Source organism: Myxine glutinosa, chromosome 6, assembly GCF_964187855.1.
Source record: "Myxine glutinosa chromosome 6, kmMyxGlut1.1, whole genome shotgun sequence".
Lineage (NCBI taxonomy): Eukaryota > Metazoa > Chordata > Myxini > Myxiniformes > Myxinidae > Myxine > Myxine glutinosa.
Genome location: NC_136266.1, coordinates 66,189,406 through 66,215,841, shown reverse-complemented (window position 1 = coordinate 66,215,841; position 26,436 = coordinate 66,189,406). Strand labels below are relative to the sequence as shown.

The window sequence follows — 26,436 nt, the reverse complement described above, 5'->3', positions numbered from 1 at the left end:
GCGCATCGTAAGAGGCGACCAAGGGTTGGTGTCAGGAAGGGCATCCGGCCATAAAAACATTGCCTCAAACATGGAACCATGAGCTCATGGGGCCCGCAAGGCCAACCCCCGCTCTAGTGGGGAAAATGGCCTTTAAAACGATCATTCTTTTTTTTTTTTTTGTTAGTTTGTGGTTTTATAAAGTCCCCCCCCCCTCATGAACCATTGGGTTATGCAGGTTACAGGAGGACTCACTGTAGTCGCGGTGCTGGTGCCAGTGCTAGTGGATCACAAGCACAAAACTTGCATCCTCCAATGGTAACTTTCCAGTCAGTTATATACTTTACACAAAATAATTCTTTTTTTATTTTTATTATTATCTTCCTCCCTGTACCATCAATGGTTTGAACTGAAATATGTGTGCCCTGCCCCGTAGAGGGATCACTTTTTGGTGACCAAGGGGTTTTGTCTGATGGCTGTCAATGCCGATTCTCTTGAAGAACAAGCGAGTGAGTGATCAACCTTACAAAAGGACCTAAGCTGATATAATTGCTTCCAAAATATATTTACCCTATCCCTCTTTTGAGTATGTAATATGTCAATATCATCTCGCTGGCCGACACACTGCAGATGGAGTAATCTGGTTGATGAGGGATTATTTTGCTCGTACTGTATTAATAATTCATCCATACTGCTTTCCTCATTTTTTACCTGACTTAGTTAATATATCTTTTTTTTTTTTTTTATTGTTCATTGAAGTTTTAGCTTTATTTATTTTTACAGATAGTTAGAACCTCTATCCATTTGCAGCTTGTGTTGCTATGGCAACCAAAATTTCACATGTGTGAGGTTTTAGCGATGATATGAGACACAGAAGGCTCGACTGACGTTTACCTACCACCCACCCTATTGTCCCTGCCAGTCAGTCTCAATACGACCTTCCAGCACCTTAAACTGAGTGTGAAGCGACACAACAACTTGTCTTCAACTGATCTTTGCAACATGAGTCAATTATATGATCCAAATGTGCTGGCTGCTTACGACTGTCTTGTCTGCTGTATCCTAGCAATGGGTTCAGAAAAATCTGTCTTGGGGAAAGATGGACGTTCTGTCAACACCAAGGTAAAGCTTTAGCAATCGGAAGTTGCTTTTTTGTGTTTCAGGAACATTTTGATTCCTTAATTCTTAATGAGGTTGTAATGTGTTTCTTGTAAGCCATGCTCGCTCATCAATATGTCACATTCTATGACAGAAAATGTATCTTGTCACTTGCTTATTCAATATTTAAAGTTAAATTTTACATTGACATTTCCACTTATAGCAATTAAATAGATTTTAAAAAACCCATTGTAGTTGCTCTTGTAGTTGCTCATTGTAGAATGGAATTTTTCTTTTTGTTCCTGGGAATGTAGCATGTACGCCATCTCCTGGCAATCTGCATTTTCATTTTCAGGGAGGGAGAGTGAGTGAGGGAGAGCGAGGAAGGAGGGAGTGAGTAGATGGGAGTAGGGAGGAGTAGACATAGGTTTTGCACATAGGGCTGCCAAGGCAGTTAGTTTCCCATTGGCGATGGGGCACAATCATGCATGGGTCACTTCTCCAACACAGCAACCTAGTACTCATTGTACCAACCCCAGAAGGATGGCCCGCTGAGTCAACCCACCTAATGTTATATTAATGGCATGACATGGGCTCAAACTCATGACCCTAATATCTTAAGCCAGAAATCTTGTCTGTTAGAGAGAGAGAGAGAGAGAGAGAGAGAGAGACACACACACACACACACAGAGAGACACACACACAGAGAGAGACACACACACACAGAGAGAGACACACACACAGAGAGAGACACACACACACAGAGAGACACACACACACAGAGAGACACACACACACAGAGAGACACACACACACAGAGAGACACACACACAGAGAGAGACACACACACAGAGAGAGACACACACACAGAGAGAGACACACACACAGAGAGAGACACACACACAGAGAGAGACACACACACAGAGAGAGACACACACACAGAGAGAGACACACACACAGAGAGAGACACACACACAGAGAGAGACACACACACAGAGAGAGACACACACACAGAGAGAGACACACACACAGAGAGAGACACACACACAGAGAGAGACACACACACAGAGAGAGACACACACACAGAGAGAGACACACACACAGAGAGAGACACACACACAGAGAGAGACACACACACAGAGAGAGACACACACACAGAGAGAGACACACACACAGAGAGAGACACACACACAGAGAGAGACACACACACAGAGAGAGACACACACACAGAGAGAGACACACACACAGAGAGACATAGAGAGAGAGACACACACAGAGAGAGACACACACAGAGAGAGAGAGACACACAGAGAGAGAGAGACACACAGAGAGAGAGAGACACACAGAGAGAGAGAGACACACAGAGAGAGAGAGACACACAGAGAGAGAGAGACACACAGAGAGAGAGAGACACACAGAGAGAGAGAGACACACAGAGAGAGAGAGACACACAGAGACAGAGAGAGAGACAGACAGACACACAAACACTTTTCTTTTTTTTGTATACAAGATCGAGGTGCGTGTAAGAGCTAACATTAATCACAAAAAAAACAAACGGGCACATGAAACATACAATGAAGGGAGCGGGAGACAGGATGGGGAGAGAGAAGCACACCAGTACAACAGAAGAGAAAAGGGACATCAGGAGATCTGTGGGAGGGAGGGCTTGGGGGGAGGAGGCATGGGAGGTTGGGCGTGGGAGAGGTATAAAACACGTGGACAAACACTGCTAGGACTTCCAGGAAAGAAGTCGGTATTTCAAGACAGTGGAGTGGATCTGGGGTAAAAATTAATGGGGGTGGAAAAGATCAAGGTTTTGGATGGGGGGAAAAATAGAGGTGGTGGTGAACAGCTGTTTTAAAGACCTGGAGGGAGGAGTGGGATTGAAGACAAAGAGGGAGTTTGTTCCAGCGGCGGGGAAAAGAAGAATGAAAGCGTGAAGGTCAGCAGAGAGTCTTGATTTTGGCAGTTTCACCATAAGAGGGTTGCTGGCAGATCTTGTGCGACCTGTAGGAATATTTGGGGCACAGACCACAGACAGAGCTGGGGGAGCTAGGCCGGAGAGGAGTCGGTAGAAGACAGAAAGACCACCAACCTGCCTGCGATGAGTGAGTGAAAGGCCCTCAGAGTTAGCTTCATCGTGAGAGATTCCAATGATTCTGAAAGCTTTGGTTTCTACAGCGTGAAGCCGAGCTAAGTGTGAGGCAGGAGCACCAGCCCAGAGGGGAGAGCAGTATTCCATTGAGCTGCGGATGAAAGCCTTGTATGTGGTGAGGAGCTCAGGTGTGCTAAGGAAGGACTTCACACGACGGAGGATGCCCAGTCGGCGACTGGCTTTGGAGGCAAGCTTGGAAATGTGGTTTTCCCAGGAAAGATCATGGCAGATAGTGAGACCCAAAAGCTTGAGTGACAGAACTTCTTGGAGAGGATTGTTGAGAAAGTAGATGGGAGGGTTGTCCAGGCGGTCTTTTTGGAGAGACATAGTGAGAAGTGTGAGTTTTGTCAGGATTGAAAGACATGTTACACTTGTTTGACCAGTCTGTGATTTTTTTTTTTTTTCCAGGTCTGCAGACAGTGAGGAGGCTGCAGACTGCCGATCTGAGGGATGAGGTATGGAGCGGCAGAGAGTGGAGTCATCAGCAAAGAGATAGAGAGGATTTTCCAGAGAGTCGGAGAGATCATGGATGAAGACCAGAAAAAGCACAGGGCCCAGAACACTGCCTTGGGGAACTCCAGCCTGAACAGGAAGGGGGAGATGAGAGAAATCCATTCAGGGCCACACATTGACTACGACCAGAGAGGACGTCCGCAAGCCATGCGTGGAGATTTCCATGGATACCATAGGAGGAGAGTTTGTTGAGCAGAGCGGGGTGCCAGACCGTATCGAAGGCACATTATATGTCAAGGGAGACAGCGCTGATTTCCTATTTGGCATTGAGGACCTCCATCCATTGTTGAGACAGCAGAAGCAGCATGTCCAGAGTTGAATTACCTGGTCTGAAACAAAATTGATGATCGGAGATCAAGCCATTGGAGAAGAGGAAGGATTTAATGTCAGAAGCGATGACTGATTCCATGACCTTGCTGATGATTGGGAGCAGGCTGATTGGTCTGCAGTTGCAAGGATCTGTTTGGGCATCTTTTTTGTGTAAAGCGGTAATGTTGGCTGATTTCCAAGCAGATGGTAGATGACCTTGAGCAAAAGGGTGAAGAGAACAGAGAGAGGGTGAGCTAGAGCGAGCGGCAGGGCAGGATTTTTTAGGACCTGTGGGCTGATGCCGTCTGGTCCAGTTGCAGAATCAGAGTCGAGGTTTGACAAAAACTTCTCCACCTTGTCAGGAGAGAAGGCCACAGAGTCCAGGAGCAGCTGGGTTCGACTGGGTAAGGTGAGTACAAAGAAAGATGGGTTCAGGACACAAGATTTTGAGGCAAACACAGAGTTGAGGCATTCGGCTTTTTCACGTGCGGTGTCAGCTGTGTAGCTGTTTGAGGTAAGGGAGGGGATGGAAGGGGAACAAACACCAGAAAGAGATTTGACCAGACGTCACCAGGATTTAGAGGAGGGAGACATGTTTGAGAGTTAAGTCTTGAGAGTAGAGGGATATTGTTTTCTCGCTCTGCTGAGGGTGGACACACACTTGTTCCGAGCTTTGTGAAAGGAACTGAGTTCGCCTTCAGTTAGATTAGCCTTCCATGAGGTGAAGGCAAGTCGTTTCATGGCAACTGCCTCACCACAAGCTTCATTGTACCATAGACGGGAGGTAGGGTATGACAACTGAAGACGAGATGGGATAAATCTGTGCATGAGAGAGAGCAGTTTACTTTGGAAGAATTCCCAGGAAGAGTTGATGTCAGAGGCAGTAGAGATGGGAGACCAATCCAGATGATTGATGGCTGCTTGAAGACCGTGCCAGTTGGCCTGAGTGAAATAACAGACTCGTCGGAGCTGAGGAGGCTCTCTGAGATTGGCCAGAGAGATGTCCACTTCAACAAGGAAATGATCAAAGGAACCAATTGGAGCAGAAGAAGAGCAGCAGACATTTGCACGGAAGGTTGTCATAACCAAGTCTAGAAGAAAAGATACATCATTGACTGAGATCCATGTCGGGAAATTGACAGATTGTGTCAGTCCCAGTGAGCCACAGAAGTCCTTTGCTGAGGTGCCATGGCTGGTGTGAGAGGTACCCACACCCAGCCAGCTGGCATGATGACAGTTGAAGTCACCACATATGAGGAAGAGAGAGATGGGATGAGTGGATAGAAGTTGGTCCATGTTGTCAGACAGAGAAATGTCTGATGGAAGACCTCTCCTCGGTGAAAGACACATGAAAAGTTTCTCAGTCTGAGAGTCCTTTAGGTGCTTTTTTGCAAACTCCAAGCGGGCTTTCATGTGTCTTTCACTGAGGAGAGGCTTCCGTCTGGCCACTCTGCCATAAAGCCCAGATCGGTGCAGTGTTGCAGTGATGGTTGTCCTTCTGGAAGTTTCTCCCATCTCCACACAGGATCTCTGGAGCTCAGCCAGTGACCATCAGGTTCTTGGTCACCTCTCTTACCAAGGCCCTTCTCCCCCGATTGCTCAGTTTGGCCGGGCGGCCAGCTCTAGGAAGAGTCCTGGTTGTTCCAAACTTCTTCCATTTAAGAGTTATGGAGGCCACTGTGCTCTTGGGAACCTTCAATGCAGCAGAAATTTTTTGTAGGCTTCCCCAGATCTGTGCCTCGACACAATCCTGTCTCTGAGCTCTGCAGGCAGTTCCTTCGACCTCACGGCTTGGTTTTTGCTCTGATATGCATTGTCAGCTGTGAGACCTTATATAGACAGGTGTGTGCCTTTCCAAATCATATCCAATCAATTGAATTTACCACAGGTGGATTCCAATCAAGGTGTAGAAGCATCTCAAAGATGATTAAGAGAAATGGGAGGCACCTGAGCTAAATTTCAAGTGTCATAGCAAAGGGTCTGAATACTTATGTAAATGTGATATTTCAGTTTAAAAAAAAAAAAAAATTTGCAAAACTTTCTAAAATCATGTTTTCTCTTTGTCATTTTGGGGTATTGAGTGTAGATTGATGAGGGGAAAAATGAATTTAAACGATTTCAGTAAAAGGCTGCAACATAACAAAAAGGTGAAAAAAGTGAAGGGGTCTGAATACTTTCTGAATGCACTGTATATATATAAAATGATGGAAATGAAAGAACACATTTTTGGAGATTGTTCCAATTTATTTCGTGAAAATCACATCCAGTCAGTGACCGCCACGGGCATCCACATAAATTGTGCCCGCTGCACGACACACTCCATCACTGATGCCAGTGTTTCCAACTGAATGTTAAGGATTTCTCTACGAATATTGTCCTTTCGTTCCTGTAAGGCCCTGGGTTTTGTTTTGTATACCCTGTCCTTCAGGTAGTCCCGGAGGATACCCATTCTTTTTCATAATCCGACACAGTGAAGTCTCAGAAATCTGCAGTTCATGGGATCACTGTTTTCACGAATTCTTGGGGAGCGCACAACGTCTTCCTGGACAACCGCAATAATTGCTGCAGTTCTCACTGACCTTGGATGACCTGACCTTTTTGCATCTGCCACTCAACCAGTCTGTTGGAATGCTGTCACCCATCTCCTCATGACTTTGTCTGTTGGTGCTATTTTCGCACCATGTGCTCTTCGGAATTCACGCTGTGCACACACAACACTGCAACCTTTTCAGAAGTACAGCTCCACAATCGGTGCCCTCTACTCAAGTGTTCACTTTTCTATAGTGTGTGTGTGTGTGTGTGTGTGTGTGTGTGTGTGTGTGTGTGTGTGTGTGTGTGTGTGTGTGTGTGTGTGTGTGTGTGTGTGTGTTATTGGATATCAATTTTCCTTATTGGGTGTAGGTAGGAGAGTGTTTTAGGTACCTCCGAAAAAAAAAAAAATTCTTCAAGATTCAAGACAGGATTGGAACATCACCGAGCAATGTCAGGTACTTCTGCAAGTCCATGATGAATTCAACCCTTGATTTAAACCTGTACCAGAAAAACAAAGTTAGTACATTGCCTTCAGCACAATTTACAATTCAAATATAATCATGACTTTTGGTGGACTATATACACAGTCGTGGTTAGAAATATTGGCACCCTTGCACTTTTTTCGAACAACTCACAATTTTCTCCAAAAATAAGTTGAAATTGACATAAAGTATTTGGTTTCCACAATTCTTTATTTCACTGTTAATATTACAGAACCTTTGTTTTTGATTCAGATCTTAATATATCCTTTTAAATCAGAAAATAAAAAGAAATGTCTGATAAAATTATTGCCACCCTCGACTTAATATTTGGTAGCAGTCTTTGGACAAAATAACTGCAGTCAAGCGCTTCCTATAGACATGAATGAGATTCCTACACCTCTCCACTGGCAGTTTGACCCACTCTTCTTGTGTAAACTGCCCCATTTCTCCCAGATTTGAAGGGTGCCTTCTCCCAACTGCTGTTTTCAGATCTCCCCACATGTGTTAAATGGGATTTAGAGCTGGACTCAATCCTGGCCACTTCAGAACAGTCCAGCACCAAAGGCAGCACAGCAACCCCAAAACATCACTGAACCTCCATGTTTGACTGTGGGGAAGGTGTTTTTTTCTGTGAAGGCTTCATTTTGTTTTCTGTAAACATAGACATGATGTGCGTTACCAAAAAGCTCTAAGTTGGTCTCATCTGTCCACAGGACATTCTCCAGAAGGATTTCGGCTTGTTCAGGCGTGTTTTGGCAAACTCCAGTCGGGCTTTCTCAGCAGTGGGGTCCTCCTGGGTCTCTTACCATAGAACCCCCTTTCATTGAGTTGGCGATGGATGGTGCGAGTTGAAACCGTCGTACCTTGTGTCTGAAGGTCAGCTTGAATCTGTTTGGCAGTTGATCGAGGTGCTTTCTCCACCATTCGAGCAATCCTCTGCTGCAATCATCGATCAAGTTTTCTCTTGCAGCCATGTCTAGGGAGGTTGGCTATTGTGCCATGGGCCATAAACTTTCTGATAACATTGAGTACGGTCGACACAGGAACATGAAGGTCTCTGTGGATGGACTTGTAGCCTTGAGATTGTCCATGATTGGCTACAATCTTGTGTCTGACTCCTCAGCCAATTCTCTGGTTTTCTTTCTTTTCTCCATGCTCATTGCGGTACACACAGTGACAGAAAACAGCAGAATGACTCCTTTTCTCTATTCAAACTGGTTGAATGAGTGATTTTTATATTGCAGGCTCCTGCAACTCACCATAGGTGAGTTCAATTCCAAAGTAAAGGAGACCCACCTGCTTGAAATCTAATTATTTCTCACAACTTCTAAAAGGTGCCAATAATATTATCCTGGCTATTTTAGGATTTCTGTGATTTTTGTGATAAGCTAAGATTTAGTTATTTTTCAGCTTGTTTTGTTTTGTTCCACTGCAAACCAAAGAAGTACATTTGTGGATAACAAAATATTTTTAAATTTCATCAATTTTCTGGAAGAAATGGTGCATTATTTGAAAAAAGTGCAAGGGTGCTAATATTTTTGACTATATATATAGATATACATATAATCATATAAAACACAATGTCAGTTTGTGTGTTTGTGCAGATGTCTGTCTGGATAGTTATCAATACTTCAGTGGATAGCCGAGCCTGCAATGATGGGCTATGGCCTATGGGGAAGTGGAGGGAGAGGGTTGAAGTAGTTTCCCCTTATTAAGCCTCATACAGCAAATGGAGTTGGGGATATAAACGTCTTAGAATGGGATATGGGGAAATCTGAACTTCTTTACAATTCATTGAAGTCTCGAGAGATATCCCTGATCGTTTGAGATGTAATGCATCTATTGTTGAGTGAAAATGAGTGACGTCGCCATGGGAGAATAGCTGAGACAAAAGCTGAACTGGAGATTGGATTGTTAGAGAAGAGATGATGCCTATATTTTCACAACAGCAAACTCGTCACTGCAACTTGCAATCCAAGTAATTTGTTGTCGTGAGTCTTGGTTGTGTATGCACAACCTTTTCCATCATCTTTAACATAATGTCGCATCGTCCAGCGATTAAGACCACTGGGTGACGAATGACAGATCGTTGTTACTCCCGAGGCGAACTCCAAATTATTGGCGGTTATTTTTAAGGTGCGCGCAGGAATAAAGGCAGCGAGGTGCTTACCTGAACAGAAGCCACACGGGTTTATTCTCGAACCAACCACGAATAAACAAACACAAGGAAATTCAACAATAACGGTTTAATGAAAGTAAATGTAAGGCGACATAAAGGTGGAGGTAAAATAAATCGAAATTCCTCCTTTGAGGATCTTCCACTCAGACAAATACGAGTACGAACAAGTGGAAAGATAAAATAAAATGTTTTATTAACTCGGCCGGTACTCAGCTCTGGTCTCAACGAGGATATTTATAAAGGTGATGGCGATGGTCCGGTCCCAATTCCTCCCGTGCCAGAGCGCCCAAAATGCCGCCGGCCGACAGTGGCGACACACACAGAGCTGTCAAGCGGCTGCCAAAACGCCCTTCTCTCAATTCCTGGCCAGCGAGCACAACACGACCCTCAGCTCCCCCGAAGAGCACGACTGACCAATAACACCCCCTCCTCCAATGTTGCAAAAGTTCACAAAAAGCCCCGAAAGGTCTCCTCACAAGCGCACACGAGCCAGCTGCAGCCGAAAGCCAGAGACAAAAGCGACTGAGAGAGAGCGAGAGACTCTTCTTCCTCTTTCCTGCTTGAACCTTCTCGCTCTGACGTCACCCCGACCAATCCTGAACTTTGGGGGTGTAGCCTGCCGGTTACGATCTTCTGGAGGCGGGATTTAGTTTGGGGGTCTGTTTGCTTGGTGTGAGCGTCATTAAGGCGTGGCTTACTTGCCGATTGGCGATGTTCGGGGTTCTGTCGGCAATCATTGCGGTTATGGTTGGTTAATGGATGGTTTTATGGCCAGCCTTGTGGGAATTGTAATCACATAGGGAAAATCCACCGAGGGCAATCACATACTGGGGGAAAACTAATCGTAACCCCTATCCGATTACCATAGCTTCACCCCTCGTGTGAAGACACGTAAACAACTTAAGCTCCAGTTTCCCTACTTAATACATCAAGATGTCTCCTGCTCGTCCTCGGTCCATGCTATACCTATACAATCCTGCCTCTACTATGGTATTCCATCATCTACCCCCACAAGCGTAACAATACGTTTTAAGCAATCGCAATTAAAACTGACGATATGAAAGATTGAATCGATTAATCTTGACAAGAGGATATATCTACCTTATTTTCTTGTTTAGCCACTTCTTATTACCTTGCAAGTTGTGGAAAAATAATTTGTTTCATGATGATTTTTTTTTTAACCTCTCCCTCTTGCCCCCTCCACTACCCTCCAAACCAGGACATAATAAATTCGTTCAAACCCATAAACATGAACTTTATGGGAAAGCCCATAATGCTTATTATTCACATTGTGCAAACTCCAAATGCTGAAGATGATGACCTTGAGACTGATGCCATCCCAGAAGGGCCACCAAGTATATTGGAAGCCAACATGGTGGTGTGTTTGACTCGTGAGGATAACTCTGTAAAGCACGGCAAAAAGTACATTGACTTGCTTACAAAATGCCTCTACAGGTTCGCTTGTAGGTGAGTACACTGTGCAGGTGTTTTAATCTAAGTGGAGCACAGAGAGCTTGGGTGGGTGAAGCTGAGCCAAGTTGTGTATACTAGACTTTGGCAAGGCTATTGTCGGTCTGGTTCAGGGGACAGCACCCGAAAGTTCATAACGTTATGCTAACCAACGTGCAAAGTCAAAGGTGACATTTCAGATGTTAACCTTTTGTCTATGTGAGAGCGGGCTGATGCTGTGACTTTTTCCTTGCTCTGACAAACGGCTAACGCTCAAAACATCAGCCATACTTTGCTTCCCATGATGACCATACTTTCATTAACCAGTTAACAAATTTCCAGAGTATGACGTACTGCATCGAGTATGATGTCATTGCCCGTTTATGCATCAGTGTTATGGTTACAAAAGGATTTTATTACTTGCAAAATCGAAGATTTTTCAAGTATATTGGTCGGTTGCGTTTGTGGTTCTGTCTGTCTGTTTGTTTGTCACCTGCAGGTCACAATTTTCAACCGATCTTCACGAAACTTCACCAAATGGTAGAGTTGGTCAAAAGCAAGAAGCCTATTGTTTTTGGGGTCAAAAGGTCAACATAGGCCAAAGGTCACCAACTTTGCTAAATTTCTAAAATCCTCAATTTTCATCCAATTGACTTGAAATTTGAAGAGGCATATCTGGTCACTGAATTCAACCACCTAGTATTTTTGAGGTCAACATAGGCCAAAAGGTCAACATAGGCCAGATTTCTAAAATCCTCAATTTTCATCCAATTGACTTGAAATTTGAAGAGGACTTGCATATCTGGTTACTGAATTCAACCACCAAGTATTCTTGAGGTCAACATCGGCCAAAAGGTCAACATAGGCCAAGTTTCAAAAATCCTCAATTTTCATCCGATTGACTTGAAAATTGAACAGCATTTGCACATTGAGTCACTGAATAGGGAAACTAACTATTTTTGAGGTCAAATGGTCAAAGGTCAACTCAAGGTCAACCTTCCAAAATCATCATTTTTCATCTAAAAAATCGTCACTTTTCTTCCTATTGACCCGAGCTTTGATCAAGATTGTCAATTTAAATCTTGATGAAATGAACAATTTGCTGTATCAATGGAATTTTTTTTCTTGGCGGGGTGGGGGGGGGGGGGGGGGGGAGGGGCGATTTTGCAAGTATCGTACTACGCATGACGTCTTCTTGTTTTTTATTTTTGGTTGCCTTTAAAAAATTGCAGATCAGAAAGCGGAGCACATTTTATAGGTGAAGGGGATAAATAATTTGAGTGCAAAATGTTGTGTATCTATGTTTATGTTGTGCTTTGGTGCAGTATCAAAAGCACTCTCATTTACTCTAATTTATCTTACTGGCAGGTACACCCACCCCCCATGCGAGAGTGTACTTCTGGACTCACCTTTTTGGACAATCTGCTGTGGACCATTCTTAGAAATGCCCTTTATAATTTTTGCCATTTTAAAATGAAATTTTATTGATCACAACATATCATACTCTATGATTTTGAGAAGGCTTCATTGTATTATGAAGAAAATGGGAGATGATTTGTAATACCGGCTACTACCAGAGGTGGCGCTATTTCCACCACGTCAATTTTGGAGTTTTGGTGACATCCACATTTGCTCCATTATAGTAAGATTTTGAGGCCTCCTGTGCTTTGGGGCTACTTTTGCTTGTACATGAATAATAATAACATAAAGTATATGCATTTAAACTTACAGATCGAGCAAAGTAAAATGGGAAATCCATTTCGTCCAAAGTACATAAATAAATAAATAAAAACTCCGGTTATTTATTTATTTATAAATCATTCGATGATACATGATAACCCTGTTTAAGTCACGCTAATCGATAAAGCTCGTGATTAGAAAATTTCTATTCAGCTTTAAAAAGCAAGTGAATGGTTCGTTGTTTGCTGAATTTGATTGTAGAATCGGCATGGGAAGCAAACTCTTCTTCAAACTTCAACAGTGGATTTCCCAATCTGATGACTTTAAACCAAATTAACTTCTACTAGTAAGGGCATTTTATGAGATATTTCACAAATCTGTTAACTAAATTGTTACCAAAAAATTTCTTCACCAATATGTTTGTAAAGGTGTGTAATAACATGTGTTAAAATGTTGAACTTCAACTCCCGTGGGAAACCCAGAAAAAAAGCTGTTTAATTCGGGTACCGAAAAATTATTTTCGAGAATTTTTATTTTTTTTAAATCGGCCCTTAAGTAACTTATGAGGGGTCAAATAAGGGTTTTTCATGATTCTGAGTTGATTGTTAACATTTATATTTTCACTTTTACATTTACACACAAAGTAGCTTATATTTCACATACATATATAATACTCAAGAGTTATTTCTCATTCACAATGTCAGAAGTTTCAACAGTCATTGTCTATGTCTTCTTCAGACTCAACAACATCATGACTGCAGTTTCTGCATGTAATGCCATTACAGACTCCACAGGCCGAGATGCACGTGACCCCATTCTTCTTGCAGCTGCATCGCTGGTTGCTGCAATCTCCATGACAATTACAGCTCGTGAACTGCAATAGCTCCTCAGGAGCCGTGGGGTCCAGTGTTGGGACTGGCTCATACCCATGCACACCTATTGTCCATCCATAGTCACTGGGGTTCAGAGACATGCTCTGTAGAAGGATCCAGTCCCGGGTCTGCAGGTAGGCACGGAGTGAATGTTGTGCAGCTGCACCCTCTGTTGGAGGTAGAGTCTCTGGTTTGATCACTCCTGCCGCTGCCTTCCTTGAGAACATGTTGTACCGAATTTCACCCAATATTCACAGCCTTCAGCCAAATCGGAAGATCAAAGGTCACTATAGCGACCCCAGCGCACCGTATGCACTCTTTCAGAGTGGTGAAGATGGTGTTGAGGTCATTAGGGTCTCCTTCAATAACTGGGAGGAACTCGATCTGTGTGCTCTGCTTTGCATCATTAGCATGGATTCTCTTCATCCAGCCATTCCAGTTGGAGTGTGGGAACTCAGGATCGTTGGCTTTGATCACCCACCCCGCTGCCCAGAGTGTGTCACCTGGAGTGAGGAGTGGCTGATCATGAGCCAGGGAGGAGGAAAGCTCAGCGAGGGGGAGAAACATGATCGCGTTCGTTCCTATCTGTTTCCTGTTCGTAAATGGAATAATCTTTACTTCAGTTCCTCTCAGGATCTTAGCTTTGTCGAGTGCCTTCAACTTCACCCGGGGGAAAGCTGCTGTTGTCTGTGGATCTGGAAAAGGTGGTGCCGGAGAGGTGACTTCGATCCAACCCATTGAGTGAAAGGGAGTGTTTCCGTGAATAGAGACAATGTTTAAATCTATATTGTCTCCAACAAACTGAGTGACTGCATTGTTTGTTTCCCCAACCTCCATAAAGACCACCTGATCATTACTTGACAATTCACTTTCACTGGCTGGCACTTTGGCTGTCATCACTGATTGATCCTCAAGCGCAGCATCAACCGCAACCTCATCATTGATCTGTTCATCGGTTTCCTCCACAATGGTGTCAAGAGTGCCAGAAGTATCTGGAACATCATCTCCACTCCTACTATTAAGGAAGCAGTATTTGTAGTTTTGTGTCTCCGTGTAAGACTCAGTGTATCCCAGCCGGTGGAACTTGTTGAGCATCCATTTTGACCCAAATCTATGATCAAGTTGTATGGCAAGCCCCATTTGGTGTGGCAATACTCCAGACCGAGGTCGACAGGCCTTAATAAAATTCTGCCCCCAAACGGCAACTCTTTCGTCTGTCTTGACAATCGGTCTCAAGAACATCTGAAGGCTTGCAGGAACAAGTGTCAGCTGACTATCGATGTCAGTCATACTGTGTGTGGTGGGGTATGACTTTGGACCTAAATCAATCAAGGCAATATCATTGGATATGAACTTGAGTGCCGTCTTTATGATCTGAGTCTTCTCATCTCCATGGTCAAGATTAGCATGATGCTCTCGCAGAATATTGTCGGTGCCATCTTTGAGACAGAGTACATCTGCCCTTCTTTCCTGTGTTGTGAAATACAAGGTGTCTTCGTATTTCTCTAGAAGTTTTATCTTTAGCCAATGCTTTGAATAAGAAAGGCTCTTCTCTGGTGACTGATCAAACTCCTGCAGCTTTTCATGGACTTGGTCCATGTTCATTACCCCATGCTCTAATTCTGAGTCTAACCATTCGCAGAATTCAATAAAAAACTGCCTCTCGCTCCTCATCAATACTCCTCTGTCCTCTCTTCCTTTTTCCTTCCTCATCAGTCTTGGACAAACTGTCACCTCTCGCAAACATAAGTTTGCATCGCAAATGGTAGTGTTTCTTCTGCTACCAAGTCGTTGATCCCTTCCAGGCGTCCAGTGACTTCAGTGCCCCAGTCATCCCCGCGACTCCGTGCTGTCTTCAACAAGCTTGCCTTCAGTGTATCTGCAGTCAAATTATCTGGCACTCTGTATTTCTTTCTAGCTTGTGCTGGATTATTTTTGTAGAGCTGGGCTGGTTGGTTGCAAAGAATGCATACATCCTTATACAGGAGGTCAACTGACTGTGATCTTCTAGAACTGCAGCCAGTTGATGAACTGAACTCACAAGTAGTGTGTCTTCTCTTCAACTTTGATGACTCTTTCTCTGCCTTTGATGCTTGAGCTGACTTCTTGGTGGTTGCAACAAAGTTGTTGTACAGATCATTTTTACACTTCTGGTGGTACCTCAGTTTTCCTTCCTTTTGAGCCTCCTTCATACGTTCCACAACAGTAACATTTTCGACAGTTTCTGCTTGTTTCAATAAAGTTGAGTATCCCTTTGGAGTTGCCTGTATGAGCCTTTCAGCTGGTGTATCCGAGCGTGCACAGATGAAGCAATTGAGCACAGGTGGAGTAACGTCTTCATCCATATTGCTCGACTCCATGTCCTGCAAAGTATAAAATGAGATATATTTAGAAATTATTTTTCCACAAAGGAGTGTCTGTGGTGAAATATAAATGTTAACAATCAACTCAGAATCATGAAAAACCCTTATTTGACCCCTCATAAGTTACTTAAGGGCCGATTTAAAAAAATAAAAATTCTCGAAATTTTTTTTTCGGTCCCCGAATTCAACAGCTTTTTTTCTGGGTTTCCCACGGGAGTTGACCTTCAACATTTTAACACATGTTATTACACACCTTTACAAACATATTGGTGAAGAAATTTTTTGGTAACAATTTAGTTAACAGATTTTCATATGTTTCCCTTACTATACTCCATCGAGTATACTAGACTTTTCTTTTCCATGAGCCTTGCTTCTGTAAAGAAACAAAAAATCCAACTAATGCAGAGTTCAAGATGAAATCTATTCCATGAGATGGAAGGAAACTGCAGAAGACAATTTTTATCTTGCTTTGTCCTTCCTTGCTTAACGAGGGACTTGACTTTACAGACCATGCTGGTCATTGTCTTTCAATGTGGGGATTCCAAACGGTTAATTTTTTGCAACTTAACATTTGTTTCGCTTTCTTGTTTCTCCCAGCAAAGACACCGTACAGATCCTAGTGGATGTAAACAGACAGTTCATGGAAGAAGCATCTGTTGGAGTGCAGACCCCACATCTCACATCCACCATGGAGAAACTCATGTACTTCAGGAAAGGATCTTAGATTAAGCATGCCCAGAGTAATCTCTAATGATTCCATCATGATTGGAGGATCGGTTGGCAATGTTACACCCGAATGAGTCTGTGTGATATGGATGTAGAAACTTAGTTGTTCAATTGGATCGTTGCCGTGTTGTGACCCTCTGTACTGATCATGCATCGTCCTGGTATATGATACCATTGTGGAGTGTGTTGGATTTTGTGACAGCTTAGTGTTTGGTGAATTTGGAGTACATCTGCTAGTAAAACTTGTGTAATCAGTTTGATATATACTTTGTGCATCATTAGTTCAGTGGAACATGTGATAACTTATTTGGGAATTATAGGGGTTTTTTTTTCTTTTCCTTTACACTAATTCTCTGAGTTGGTCATATTTTCAATTTAAACCAAGTTTCTTTCATGCTCATCAGGTGTAATAAAAAAAAAAATTGGATGGCACGTGTAACATTTCCAACTGGAACGGCACTCGTTAGAGCGCATACCTCCGCCAGGCTGAACAGTTTACGTTTTGTGTCCCACTGATAGGCCAGATCTGGATTCGGACTGATAGGCCAGATCCACATATGTATTAATTGGTTTGCAGTGGAACAAAACATAATAAGCTGAAAAAATTACAAAATCTTAGCCTATTCCACACAGAAATCCCAAAATGGCCCAAACAATATTATTGGCACCTTTTAGAAGTTGTTAGAAATAATTAGATTTCAAGCAGGTGATTCTCCTTTACTTTGGAATTGAACTCACCTGTGGTGAGTTGCAGGTGCCTGCAATGTAAAAATCACTCATTCAACCAGTTTGAATAGAGAAAAGGAGTCATTCTGCTGTTTTGTGTCACTGTGTGTACCACAATGAGCATGGAGAAAAGAAAGGAAAACAGAGAATTGTCTGAGGAGGTCAGACACAAGATTATATCCAAGCATGGACAATCTCAAAGCTACAACTCCATCTCCAGAGACCTTGATGTTCCTGTGTCTGGTGTACACAATGTTATCAGGAAGTTTAAGACCCATGGCACTGTAGCCAACCTCCCTGGACGTGGCCGCAAGAGAAAACCTGATCGATGATTGCAGCGAAGGATTTAGTCAGGTTCACTCTGTATTTTTGTTCTAATTTTATTGAGATTAGCAAACCAGTGCATTTTTGAGAAGCTTATGGCATCAGGAAAATGAAAATCAATGTTTACATTTGCGCAGATGCCTGCATAGTCGCCATTTTGAATTTTCAAAATGGCTGCCGTAAAATAAGAATTTCCGAATATCTCAGCTTGTAATTGACATAGAAACTTTATTATAAATGCTAATCTTATGTTTCCAGGCCCAAGGAATCCAAAGCTTATGTCAAATTAGAGATTATGAACACCAAAAACCAACAAAAGAAGAAGTTTGTGAAATGATGTTTGTATTTTCATGAAAAAGATGCACACTCAAATTGATGGTAGTGACAACAGCATACGTAGAGACGTATTTCCTATCTCAGTTTGACACATCATTACACATCATCATCACTCTCAGTGTCATATTCGACATCACAGTCTGCATCGTTTTCGCTTTCTGTGCCGCACAAGCATAGTTCTGTGCAAGGCAAGTTATTCCCTCTGCATGAACATCTCTGCGTAGAACAGTTGGTTTTGCAGTGGCAACTCTGACCAACTCGATGATGGCATATGGGGCAGGAGGAACCTTTGTGGTGACTGGCAGTATTTGGGCACTTTTGTCCTGGTAGTAACCAAATTTAATTGGGTCAAAAGGCTGTTGCTGCATGACATTGGCTTGGCACCATACTCGGCTTTGTAACCGCACACACTGGATGTGTTCCTCAAGTGTAGGAGTAAGGAGTGTAGGAGGTAAGTTGTTGCTTTCAGCTAGGTGTTTACAAAACACATACCATCTTAGATCAGGGATACTTGCATTGTGAATACCCTTGGGGGACAGTAGGTTGAGCACACAAATGTGGCCAATATGTCTTTCACCTTCTGTGTTAGGTCAACTTCCTCCGGTCGTTTCATCAGTGCTCTGACTAAGTGCATTTCAGCTTTCATATACCATTTTGTTTTGCCTTTTCCTGAGAATTTTCCAACATTGGAATTTTCCAACCTGAGATTTTCCAATTTTCCAACATTGAGAATTTTCCATTTCCAATTTTCCAACAATTTTCCAACTCCAGTGAATGCATGGAATACAGGTATAGCTTGCGCCGTTTCTTTGCCCAAAGCTCTCCAGATTGGCTCTATTTCGACTGTACCTGATACCATCAAAATAGATGTCTTTTTGCAGAGCTTGTCATAGTGTGCCATAGCCAGAACCAAGACGGCAGAATCAGGAGTGAAGAATACTAGCTGTGCATCAGGACACCGCTGTGATGCCACCGTTTCCAGGCAGATCGTCAATGTGGCAGCCTCGTCGTGATTGTTGTCTTCAAAGTGTATGTTTCTGGTGTGACCTGATGCTGATGTGATGACTAACTGAAGTGAGTTTTTGTTGTAATCAAGGGTTGCTTTGGCGAGATAGTCTGTCAAATCTGCTTTCCAATCACGGTTGGGACATCCTCTCTTGTGCTGGATACTGTAATTGTGTGCGTTTCCTTAGCGAAATTGGCAATGCTGTTGCGTATTAGCTTAGCTGTCTTGTATATCATCATTGTGTTGTCCATTTCACTTGTGGCATCTTGCAGCACGGAAGTGACACTATATCTTCTTCGCAGGCTTCAGTTCAGTAAAGAACAGATGGTTTTCTTCTGTCTTTCTGCCTCACTGACTTCACACTTGGTAACTCTGCAAGAAGTTTGTCCTCTAGCCACTGTCGTGTCAGTGTCGGAGTGTGCTTCTGTGCCTCATCACTACCACCAAGCATAGATATGTAGGTTTTTTCGACGGCATCCATGGGTAGATGAGCCTCATTTTGGGTTTGATATTCAATGACATTGAGCAGCTCAATCAGGCATGGTACTTGCATTGGTAAGTCTGTCTTTGTAGACTTGGCCCGGTTGCTGGCATCATGCCTCAGGACATGGAACACGTGTGTCCAGCATGATTTGTGGTCTCTTACATCTATTGCATGGGCATCACTTGGTGAGAGTGCATTGCTTAGTCGTATTCATTTTATTTTATTTTTTTGTATACAAGATCGAGGATCATGAAAGAGCTAACATTAATCACACAAAAAGTCAGACAGACACATAAAACACAAAATATGGGGAGCGGTAGACACGATGGGGAGAGAGGGGGAAGGACAAACGCAACATTTGAGAGCAGGGACATCGAGAGAACTGTGGGAGGGAGAGGGCTTGGGGGGGATGTGGGAGAGGTATAAAACATATGGACACTGCAAGGACTTCCAGGAAAGAAGTTGGAATTTCAAAAAAGTGTATCTGGGGTGAATTGGCGGGGCGGGGGGGGGAGAAAAGATCAAGGTTTTGGATGGGGGAAGATAAGAGATGGTGGTGAACAGCTGTTTTAAAGACCTGGAGGGAGGAGTGGGATTGAAGGGAGTGAGGGAGTTTGTTCCAGAGGTGGGAGAAAAGGGGAATGAAAGAGTGAAGGTGAGCAGAGAGCCTAGATTTTGGCACTTTAACCATAAGAGGGTTGCTGGCAGATCTTGTGCGACCTGTAGGAATATTTGGGGGACAGAGCACAGAGAGAGGTGGGGGGGGGGGGGGCAAAGCCGGAGAGGAGTCGGTAGAAGACAGAAAGACCACCAACCTGCCTGCGGTGAGTGAGTGAAAGACCCTCGGAGTTAGCTTCATCGCAGGGGATTCCAATGATTCTGAAAGCTTTGGTTTCAACAGCGTGAAGCCGAGCTAGGTGTGAGGCAGGAGCACCGGTCCAGAGGGGAGAGCAGTATTCCATTGAGCTGCGGATGAAAGCCTTGTATGTGGTGAGGAGCTCAGGTGTGCCAAGGAAGGACTTCGCTCGACGGAGGATGCACAGTCCACAACTGGCTTTGGAGGCCAGCTTGGAAATGTGGTTTTCCCAAGAAAGATCACGGCAGATAGTGAGACCCAAAAGCTTGAGCGACAGAACTTCTTGGAGAGGATTGTTGAGAAAGTAGATGAGAGGGTTTCCCAGTCGCTATTTTCAGAGAGACATAGTGAGAGTGTGAGATTTGTCAGGAAATGTGGTGGAAATGTAGTCTTGTCATCAATACTGGATTTTGGGAAATTTCCACAGCTCGTCTAAGTGCCTTCCCCGCGTTTTCAGTTTGTACGGTGAAGAGACGCTGGTCATCGTCTTCTTGACATAAGCAGTGATCCATTGTCAAAGGTTCTGTCGCAGATCTAGTGAAAGGTGCTGAGGTGCCTGGGGTTGCTGATTGCTTCATTAAAGATTGCTGATTGCTTGTTATTTTATGCCCACGTTTTTTCACAGCATAGGTTCCTGTAGACATGGCATGCTGCAAGTGGTCTCTCGCTCGCTGTATGGATATTTGATTTTTGGCATCAGAATAACACCGCCGATGCTACATGGGTTTCCTTTCAATCAACATTTCTTTGATAAAGTCTTTGCGGCGTCTTTGGATGTCCAACATATTTCCCATCCTGTAAGCTGGCTCTTTCTTCCACTACATCAAGTAGTTTCTAGTATGATTCTGTTCTGGGATATTGAACAAGTGTCCCTTTGCTGGCAGTGGACTCCTGACAAAGAATACACTGCTTCTAGTCTACCGACTGTGTCCATGGACGACTTGACCGAACTCAACTTGCTGGTTCCCGGGTCTTCACTCATGATGACTCAGGCACTGAAAAGAAAGAGAGCCACCACAATATTAACCAACACCAAGATAATTTGTACTAGTTGTGGTAACATAAATATTTACAGTATAAAATTAAATATTGCAAAACTGCTGCTAAAATACTGCAAAATTAATGAAGCATCAGGATATATAAACACTGTTGCAACTGCCGCCAGAAGAACTGCTTGTGCGACACAGAATGCGAAAACGATGCAGGCTGATGTTTAATATGACACTGAGAGTGATGATGATGTGTAAGGATGTGTCAAACTGAGATAGGAAATACGTCTCTACGTATGCTGTTGTTACTACCAACAATTTGAGTGTGCATTTTTTCATGAAAATACAAACATAATTTCACAAACTTCTTTTTTTGGTTTTTGGTGTTCATAATCTCTAATTTGACATAAGATTTGGATTCCTTGGGCCTGGAAACATAGGATTAGGAAACATAGAATGAAGTTTTTTTGTCAATTACAAGCTGAGATATTCGGAAATTCTTATTTTATGGCGGCCATTTTGAAAATCCAAAATTACGGCTATGCAGGCATCTGCGCAAATGTAAACATTGATTTTCAGATTCCTGATGCCAAAAGCTTTCCAAAAATGCACTGGTTTGCTAATCTCCATAAATTTTGAACGAAAGTGTTTTTATTGACATAGTGAACCAGACTAATTGTTCGAATGGTGGAGAATTCATCTTGATCAACTGCCAAACAAATTCAAGCTGACCTTCAGACACAAGGTAGACAGTTTCAACTCGCACCATCCGTCACCAACTCAATGAAAGGGGGTTCTATGGTAGGAGGAACAGGAGGACCCCACTGCTGAGGGAGAGACATAAGAAAGCCTGAATGGAGTTTGTCAAAATACACATGATCAAGGCAAAATACTTCTGGGAGAATGGCCTGTTGACAGATGAGACCAAATTAGAGTTTTTTGGTAAAGCACATCATCTCTATCTTTACAGAAAACAAAATGAAGCCTCCAAAGAAAAGAACACCTTCCCTACAGTCAAACGTGGAGGAGGTTCAGTGATGTTTTGGGGTTGCTGTGCTGCCTCTGGCACTAGGTGCCTTGAATGTGTGCATGGCATCATGAAATCAGGAGATTATCAAGGCATTTTGGAGTGCAATGGTGAACCCAGTGTCAGAAAGCTGTGTCTCTGTCGAAGGTCATGGGTCTTGCAGCAGGACAATGACCCCAAACACACTTCAAAAAGCACCCAGGAATGGTTCAAGATAAAACGCTGGACTGTTCTGAAGTGGCCAGTAATGAGTCCAGATCTAAATCCCATTGAACACCTGGGGGGAGATCTGAAAACAGCATTTGGGAGAAGGCACCCTTCAAATCTGGGGGAACTGGAGCAGTTTTCACAAGAAGAGTGGGCCAAACTGCCAGTAGAGAGGTGGAGGAAGCTCATTCATGGCTATAGGAAGCGCTTGACTGCAGTTATTTTGTCCAAAGGCTGTGCTACCAAATATTAAATCGAGTGTGTCAATAATTTTGTCAACGCCATTTATTTTTATTTTCTGATGTAAAAGGATATATTACAATCTGAATCAGAAACAAAGGTTCTGTAATATTAACGGTGAAATAAAGAATTGTGAAGACCAAATACATTTGTCAATTTCAACTTATTTTTCGAGAACATTTTGAGTTACACTACATGACCAAAGGTATGCGGACACCCCTTGTAATTAGTGGATTCGGCTATTTCAGCCACACCCATTGCTGACAGGTACATACGAGTATATAGAATGAAGCACACAGCCATGCAATCTCCATGGACAAACATTGGCAGCAGAATGGACCGTACTGAAGAGCTCAGTGACTTTCAACGTGGCACCATCATAGGATGCCACCTTTCCAACAAGTCAGTTTGTCAAATTTCTGCCTTGCTAGAGTGACCCCGTTCAACTGTAAGTGCTGTTATTGTGAAGTGGAAACGTCGAGGAGCAGCAACAGCTCAGCCGCAAAGTGATAGGCCACACAATATCACAGAACGGGACCACTGAGTGCTGAAGCGCGTAAAAATCATCTGTCCTCAGTTGCAACACACAACCGAGTTCCAAACTGCCTCTGGAAGCAATGTCAGTACAACAACTGCTTGTAGGGAGCTTCATGAAATGGGTTTCCATGGCTGAACAGTCACACACAAGCCGAAGATCACCATGCGCAATGCCAAGCGTTGCCTGGGGTGGTGTAAAGCTCGTTGCCATTGGACTCTGGAGCAGTGGAAACACACTCTTCTCTGGAGTGATGAATCATGCTTCACCATCTGGCAGTCCGACGGACGAATCTGGGTTTCGCAGATGCCAGGAGAATGCTATCTGCCCGAATGCATAGTGTGAACTGTAAAGTTTGGTAGATGAGAGATAATGGTCTGGGGCTGTTTTTCATTGTTCGGGCTAGGACCCTTGGTTCTAGTGAAGGGAAATCTTAACGCTACAGCAATACAATGACATTCTCGATGATTGTGTGCTTCCACCTTTGTGGTAACAGTTTGGGGAAGGCCCTTTCCTGTTTCAAGATGACAATGGCCCCGTGCACAAAGTGAGGTCCATACAGAAATGGTTTGTCGAGATCGGTGTGGAAGAACTTCCCTGGTCTGCACAGAGCCCTGACCTCAACCTCATCGAACACCTATGGGATGAATTGGAACGCCGACTGCAAGCCAGGTCTAATCACCCAACATCAGTGCCCGACCTCGCCAATGCTCTTGTGGCTGAATGGAAGCAAATCCCCACAGCAATGTTCCAACATCGAGTGGAAAACCTTCCCATAAGAGCGTAGGCTGTTATAGCAGCAAAGGGGGGACCAACTCCATATTAATGCCCATGATTTTAGAATGAGATGTGTGATGTTCGGATGTCCACATACTTTTGATCATGTAGTGTATTTGAAAAAAGTGCAAAGGTGCCAATTTTGTTGACCACGTCTATATATAGTTTTTGGCACCATCTCTCAATGCTTGTTGCTTCGTATGCAGCCTGTGGCTGCTGGTTGTATCATTGCGGAAGCACAACTATGCTGCTGATGCAGTGCCCCTGTTACCAGTAAGCTGGTACTCATTTTGCCGACTTTGGAAGCATGAAGAGCTGAATCAACCCTCCTGGTGTTATTTCATCCGATCGACGGGCTCTAGCTCGAGACCCAAATATCTCAAGCCAGCTACCTAAAAGGGGAACCCAAATGGAAGGATATTTTATCCAAGGACTTAAAGACTCTGACTTTTGTCCTCCTGCATAGATACCGACAGCGCCACACCCCATGATCCAGTTAATCCGTGACTCTTCAGGCCCGACGCAGACATCTATTCAAGTTCTGGCTCACAACATACGGAGACATGAATAACACTGCCAAGGTAAATGAACATCTTCGCCACCAACAGGCACAGACAAGACAGCAGCATCCAGCACTGCCAGGTGCTGGCAGTTTAGAACTGCCTTTTTAGAACTGCCTTTTAAGGCCATTTCCCCCACAGAGCAGGGGTTGTCTTTTTTTTTTTTGGGCACCATGGTCCCCTTTTTTGAAGCAATGTTTTTATGGTCGGATGCCCTTCCTGCTGCCAACCCTGTTGGTCACCTCTTGCAACACACAGGGAATTACCAGTGAACTGGTCCTCAATTTGCCGACCTCGGAAGGATGGATACAGGCTGAGTCAACCCCTCCTTGCATTAATTCAGCGATCGACCGGGATTCAAACCCAAGATCCTAGGATCCCAAGCCGGCACCCTAACCGCTAAGCCAACACCAGGCTCTCAGTACGAGTTCAGATTTTGAATCTGAACTTGGATGTTCTTGGCATGTTGAAACTGATCAATGAGATTTTGAAGAAACTATTGGAGACAAAATTAGTGATGGAAACGCTTTCGAAGGAATTGTAGATCTGAATCGTTTTGAACCTTGTGTGAGTGAATCAGACGAATGTGGTGTTAGTGAAGAAGAAGATGGAGTGTTTAGTTCATAGTGCAGATTTACACGCCGGTCCAATGGTCAATACAGATTAGTAGGTTTTTGTTTTTCTGTTCAATTGAGGGTTTATCAAGGATTTTGGATTAACTGATATATTTAACTCCAGAATAAATACGGCACGGACACGACACGGAACGAACACTTACACCGCTCACGCACACAGTTAGTTGATGGGGGATTGTGGAGGGTGATATATTATTTGATTATTTCGGATAAACCTCACCCAATTTCTGGCAACCCTCTGATTTTTCGGCCATTGGTGTAGCATGTTCATAGGCAGGTTGGTGGTCTTTCCGTCTTCTACCGACTCCTCTCTGGCCTTGCCCCCCCAGCTCTCTCTGGGCTCTGTCCCGCAAATATTCCTACAGATCGCACAAGATCTACCTGCAACCCTCTTATGGTTAAACTGCCAAAATCAAGACTCTCTGCTCACCTTCACTCCTTCATTCCTCTTTTCTCCCGCCTCTGGAACAAACTCCCTCACTCTCTTCAATCCCACTCCACCCTCCAAGTCTTTAAAACAGCTGTTCACCACCATCTCTTATCTTCCCCCATCCAAAACCTTGATCTTTTCTACGCCCGCTAATTTCACCCCAATTCCACTTTTTTGAAATACCAACTTCTCTCCAGGAAATCCTTGGTGTCCTTGTGTTTTATACTTCTCCCTCCCCCCCCTCCCCCCTTCCCATGCCTCCTCCCCCCAAGCCCTCTCCCTTCCACACATCTCCCTGCTCTTGGAGGTTGTGTTTGTGTGCTTCCCCTTCTCTCCCCATCTTGTCTTCCGCTCCCTCTTTTTGGGTATTTTGTTTGTCTGGTTGATTTGTTTGTGAAGTAAATGTTAGCTCTTTCACGAGCCTCGATTCAGTATACAAAAAAAAAAAAAAAAAAGCATGAAACCATCTCAGTTTGTGTTACTATAATCACCAAGGATTTATTAGCGAGGCATATTTGTCGAGATTCGAATGTGTTCACAAACAAACACAGGTGCATGTACGCCTAACCTTCATTCACTTTCGGTAAAAAAAAATAGAGGTAAAAATATGTCTTTATGCGCTTTACTTAAAATACAGAACAAGAAACACTCAAATACAAAAATCTACATGGCAAAGGAGTAATTAAAATGTCTGAGCATGTATGTTCGGAAGCATGTGAGTGAGTTGGCAAGAGAGTGCGGCGATGTGAAACTGTTTCACTCCTGTCATGGTGATCGATGAAGAGGTCCAACAGGTGGTACAGAGCCAAGTGTCGAGTAACGACGATGCTCACCTGGCCCACGGTGACCTCTCACCTCAGAAGTCTATCTCTGTTTCCTTGAAATCGACACGGACACGCACTCTTGAAGGTTCTTAAATGGGTGGCAACGAAAGACGCCATTTGTCACATGTTATGTTCAAATAGGA

The 26,436-nt window shown here is 43.6% G+C and overlaps 1 protein-coding gene across 7 annotated transcripts in view; it reads left to right on the top strand.

The window, feature by feature from the left end:
* The window catches only part of LOC137429901 (caspase-8), a 41,592-nt gene extending 24,823 nt beyond the window's left edge, over positions 1-16,769 (top strand). For 4 of the 7 annotated variants that reach the window (XM_068120257.2, XM_068120256.2, XM_068120253.2 and 1 more), the window contains 5 exons: positions 211-297; positions 416-488; positions 902-1,101; positions 10,467-10,714; positions 16,209-16,769. In XM_068120257.2, coding sequence (XP_067976358.1) covers positions 211-297; positions 416-488; positions 902-1,101; positions 10,467-10,714; positions 16,209-16,335 — 735 coding nt within the window. In that variant the 3' untranslated portion in view covers positions 16,336-16,769. The remainder of the gene's footprint in view (positions 1-210; positions 298-415; positions 489-901; positions 1,102-10,466; positions 10,715-16,208) is intronic. The other 3 variants (XM_068120255.2, XM_078779959.1, XM_068120258.2) reach the window with 2 other exon arrangements.
* The last annotated feature ends 9,667 nt before the right edge of the window (positions 16,770-26,436 follow it).